This window comes from Corvus kubaryi, unplaced genomic scaffold, assembly GCF_017639235.1.
Source record: "Corvus kubaryi isolate FWS band 111438036 unplaced genomic scaffold, C.kubaryi_AGA036_p1.0 37397, whole genome shotgun sequence".
In the NCBI taxonomy this organism is placed as follows: domain Eukaryota; kingdom Metazoa; phylum Chordata; class Aves; order Passeriformes; family Corvidae; genus Corvus; species Corvus kubaryi.
This window is the reverse complement of record NW_024581136.1, coordinates 3885588-3888720: the sequence shown is the minus strand read 5'-3', so window position 1 is coordinate 3888720 and position 3133 is coordinate 3885588. Positions and strand designations below refer to the sequence as shown.

General features: G+C 59.9%; 1 protein-coding gene across 1 annotated transcript in view; it reads left to right on the top strand.

The window, feature by feature from the left end:
* The first annotated feature begins 2783 nt into the window (after nucleotides 1–2783).
* PAX3 (paired box 3) overlaps nucleotides 2784–3133 on the top strand; it is a 74509-nt gene continuing 74159 nt past the window's right edge. Inside the window, exon 1 of the mRNA XM_042042365.1 lies at nucleotides 2784–3128. Within this exon, the coding sequence (XP_041898299.1) occupies nucleotides 2784–3128 (345 nt within the window). The remainder of the gene's footprint in view (nucleotides 3129–3133) is intronic.

Sequence of the window (3133 nt, the reverse complement as noted above, 5' to 3'; positions counted from 1 at the left end):
CCTTTCCTTTCCTTTCCTTTCCTTTCCTTTCCTTTCCTTTCCTTTCCCTTCCTTTCCTTTCCTTTCCGTTTTCCTCCAAGCACACGTTTTTATGTACGAAACTGTAGTCTCCTCTCCACCTCCCTTGGAAAGAGCCGGGGAATTCGCTTCAAAACCCGTATGAGAAATGAATTTGTGCACGCAAAGCCAGAAAGAGTGTAATTGATTTATTTCTAATAGAGGGGAGACCAACACTGTTTATCGTTCAGAAATGATTGCCTGTATTCTTAATAGCTCTGATTTTCACTGTCCATTTGATGTGCTGCAGGTTTAATATAGAGCACTTACTAATCCAATTAAAAGTGCACCTGGCCTGGAAGAGCTCTGTAATTAGCAGGAGCGTTTTTAGCTATTTCCACTGGAAAACCGTGAAATCATCTCTGCTGGCCTAAAGGACTGTAATATGGGGGTGGGGGAGAGGAGGGGAGGGAGGAGCGGGGACAGGCATTCGTGCCTAATCTTTTTGCCTTGAATTTTTCACAGTTCCCGTGCGGGAAGATGAGGCTGTTCCGTCGCGGGGCACTCGGTGTCTGGTAGCGCAGGACCGCGAGGGCGAGACTAGGTGGGTTTAACCCCGCTTTCCCCTGCCGTCCACGCGAGCCCGGCCCGGGAGCCTGTCCTGGGGAAGCGGGGCTCGGTTTTGGGGCTATGGGGACGCGCTGGGGTGGCAAGGGCCACGGCAGCCCCACGGGGCCGGGCGTGGAGTGGGGAACTGGAGCTGCTGCGGGAGCCGCCAGCCCTGTCGGGGGAGGCGTCCAGGCCGCCCCTGTCCCGGCCCCGACCCCTGGCCGGCAACGATGGCCGGGAGCAGCGGCGGCTCCGGAGCTCCCGAGACGGTTTCTGGCAGGGCCGGCACGGGATGGGCCTGCCGGGGCTGCCCCGGGAGCGACACTGGCTCCACGCAAAAACACGCGGCACGCACACGAAGGCGCGTCGTTAAAGGGGGGGGGGAGGGGTGGTGGTGGGGGAAGCAGCTCAAAACCACTGCCCAGGCTGGCTCTCCTGCCGGGATGAGGGGCTCCGCTCCTCCTCCTCGGCGGATGAGGGGTCGAGGCAGTCCGCATTCGTGCCTCTCCTTGCGTGGACGAGGATTACGGCTCGAGCATCACAACGGCACCCATCGCGATGGGTAGGAAGGGTTTCTGCTCCCATGATCGGAGCCGCAGTGGTACCGGTGGGGAGCGAGGTGGCCACGGGGATGCTGTTAGCGCCGGGTGCACTTCGTGCGGCCCTGCTCCCCGCCGCGAATTAAACCCTAAGGAGTTTCGTCCCTTTTTTCCAATAACATTTCTACCGACTTCCTTCCTCCAGTAAAAGCGAGTGGCGAGTGGCGTGGCGTCGTTTGTGGAGCGACGGCTAGGGCCGCACGGCTTCTGCCACCCCGGCTCGGCGGGGCCGCCGGCCTGGGCACTCCCGCGCTGCCGCAGGCGCTCTACCGCCCGGCTCGGCCCGTCTCTCACGGGGCTGCGTTTCCATAGGGCTCGCTAACGGGTTTCCCAGAGCTCCGGCCACTGGCGTGTTTGCAGAACACAAACGCTTTGTGAAATACACGCTGACTTTCACAGCATGCGAATTTGTCCTGCCAGCCTTTTCCTTGGGCTGCGGGAGCGTTCCCGGGCAGCACCCGGTATTTGGATCTGTTTGTGTGCATTTGAAAGAGAGGGAAACCGCTCGGTTTGGTGGCCGGCGCGCGGGGCTGGAGAGAGAGAGGGACCACGGGCTAGAGCCTCCCCGGCGTGCAGCGGGTGCCGGTTCTGCTGCGGACCCCTCGCCCCCCATCGCGGAGCGGGGCCCGACGCAAACTCCGAGTTTCCCCGGGGGCCGCGCCGTGCTACTGCCGGTCCCTCGGCGGCCGGTTCGCTTATAATTGAGGCTCCGGAGTTCTGCCTAAATAACACGTACCCCCGCCCTCCCTGGGGCCGGCCCCGCAACGATCGTCCGCCTCGTAAAGGGGACGCGGACTGGGAACCCAGAAAACACTTTCCCCCCTCATTTCAAAGGAAGAAACCTGAGCGATTCTCATCCTTTTGATTGATTAAGGTCTTGAATAACTTGAAGCTCGGGAGTGACAGTTCCTGAATAGACGATTGCAAATAAAGAGCCCTGTGGAAAGCCGGGCTGGCACTTCGGAGTGTAAAGGAGGCGAGTTTGCTGGCACTTACCAAGTTATAAATAAAAGGCCGTGCACAATGGTACCTTCTCTAAGGACAGACAGTCTTTACAACACTCCTGGCGTCATATCCTGCTGTGGGCACTCCAGCTCCGAGGCAGACTTTTACCTCTTTTATTTTTCCAGCAGTTTAGTTTGAATACTACAATAAATTCCTGGGAACAAACGCTTGTTAGTAAGGCTTTAACACGCACCGTCTCGCACCCATACACACTCACATATAAACGCTCACGCACACGCATGAAACGCAGCGACACCCTTGTCCCACCGGTTTTTAAAGGCAGACATCCCCACGGAGATCTCACTGGCAGCTCTTGCTTTCAAAACCGTAAGCACCATTTGCTCCAGAGATATTTCTTCTGGACGGAGAGAGTTTTCGGTAGTACTTTCGATTTCAAAGTAAATAAGTAAAAGGAAAGAATAAAGGAAGAAGCATTTTTCCTTAAAATGAAAAAGGTTGTTCCCCCCACCCCTCCGTTGGTTCTCGGGGACCAGAGCCAGGAGAAAAAACGCTTCATGGCAGCCAGACGGGGGCTGTCCTGCGGAGTCCCGCAGTGACACGGGATCCTGAGCGATGCGATGTCCAGGCCTCCCCGGCTGGTGCTTGTCTCCCGGGGCTGGGGCGGCCGTCGGGGCATCGGGTAGATCCCCGTGGCTCGCCGCCCTCTGCTTGCGGCGAAAGGGCCCAGCACGGCTCTGCCCGCGGGGTCAGCGCGGGGCCGTGCCGTGTCCTGCAGTGCGGTGCGGTGCCAAGCCGAGCCGAGCCGAGCCGAGCCGCGCGGTGCCGGTCCGGTCGCGCCGCCGTCGCGCCGGCCGGGGCGATGCCCGAGAGCCGCCGCTCGCCCAATCAGCGGGGGCGACGCCGCGACACCGCACCGCGGTGACCAATCGCGGCGGCGCCGCCGCCGAGCCGCGCCGGGCACA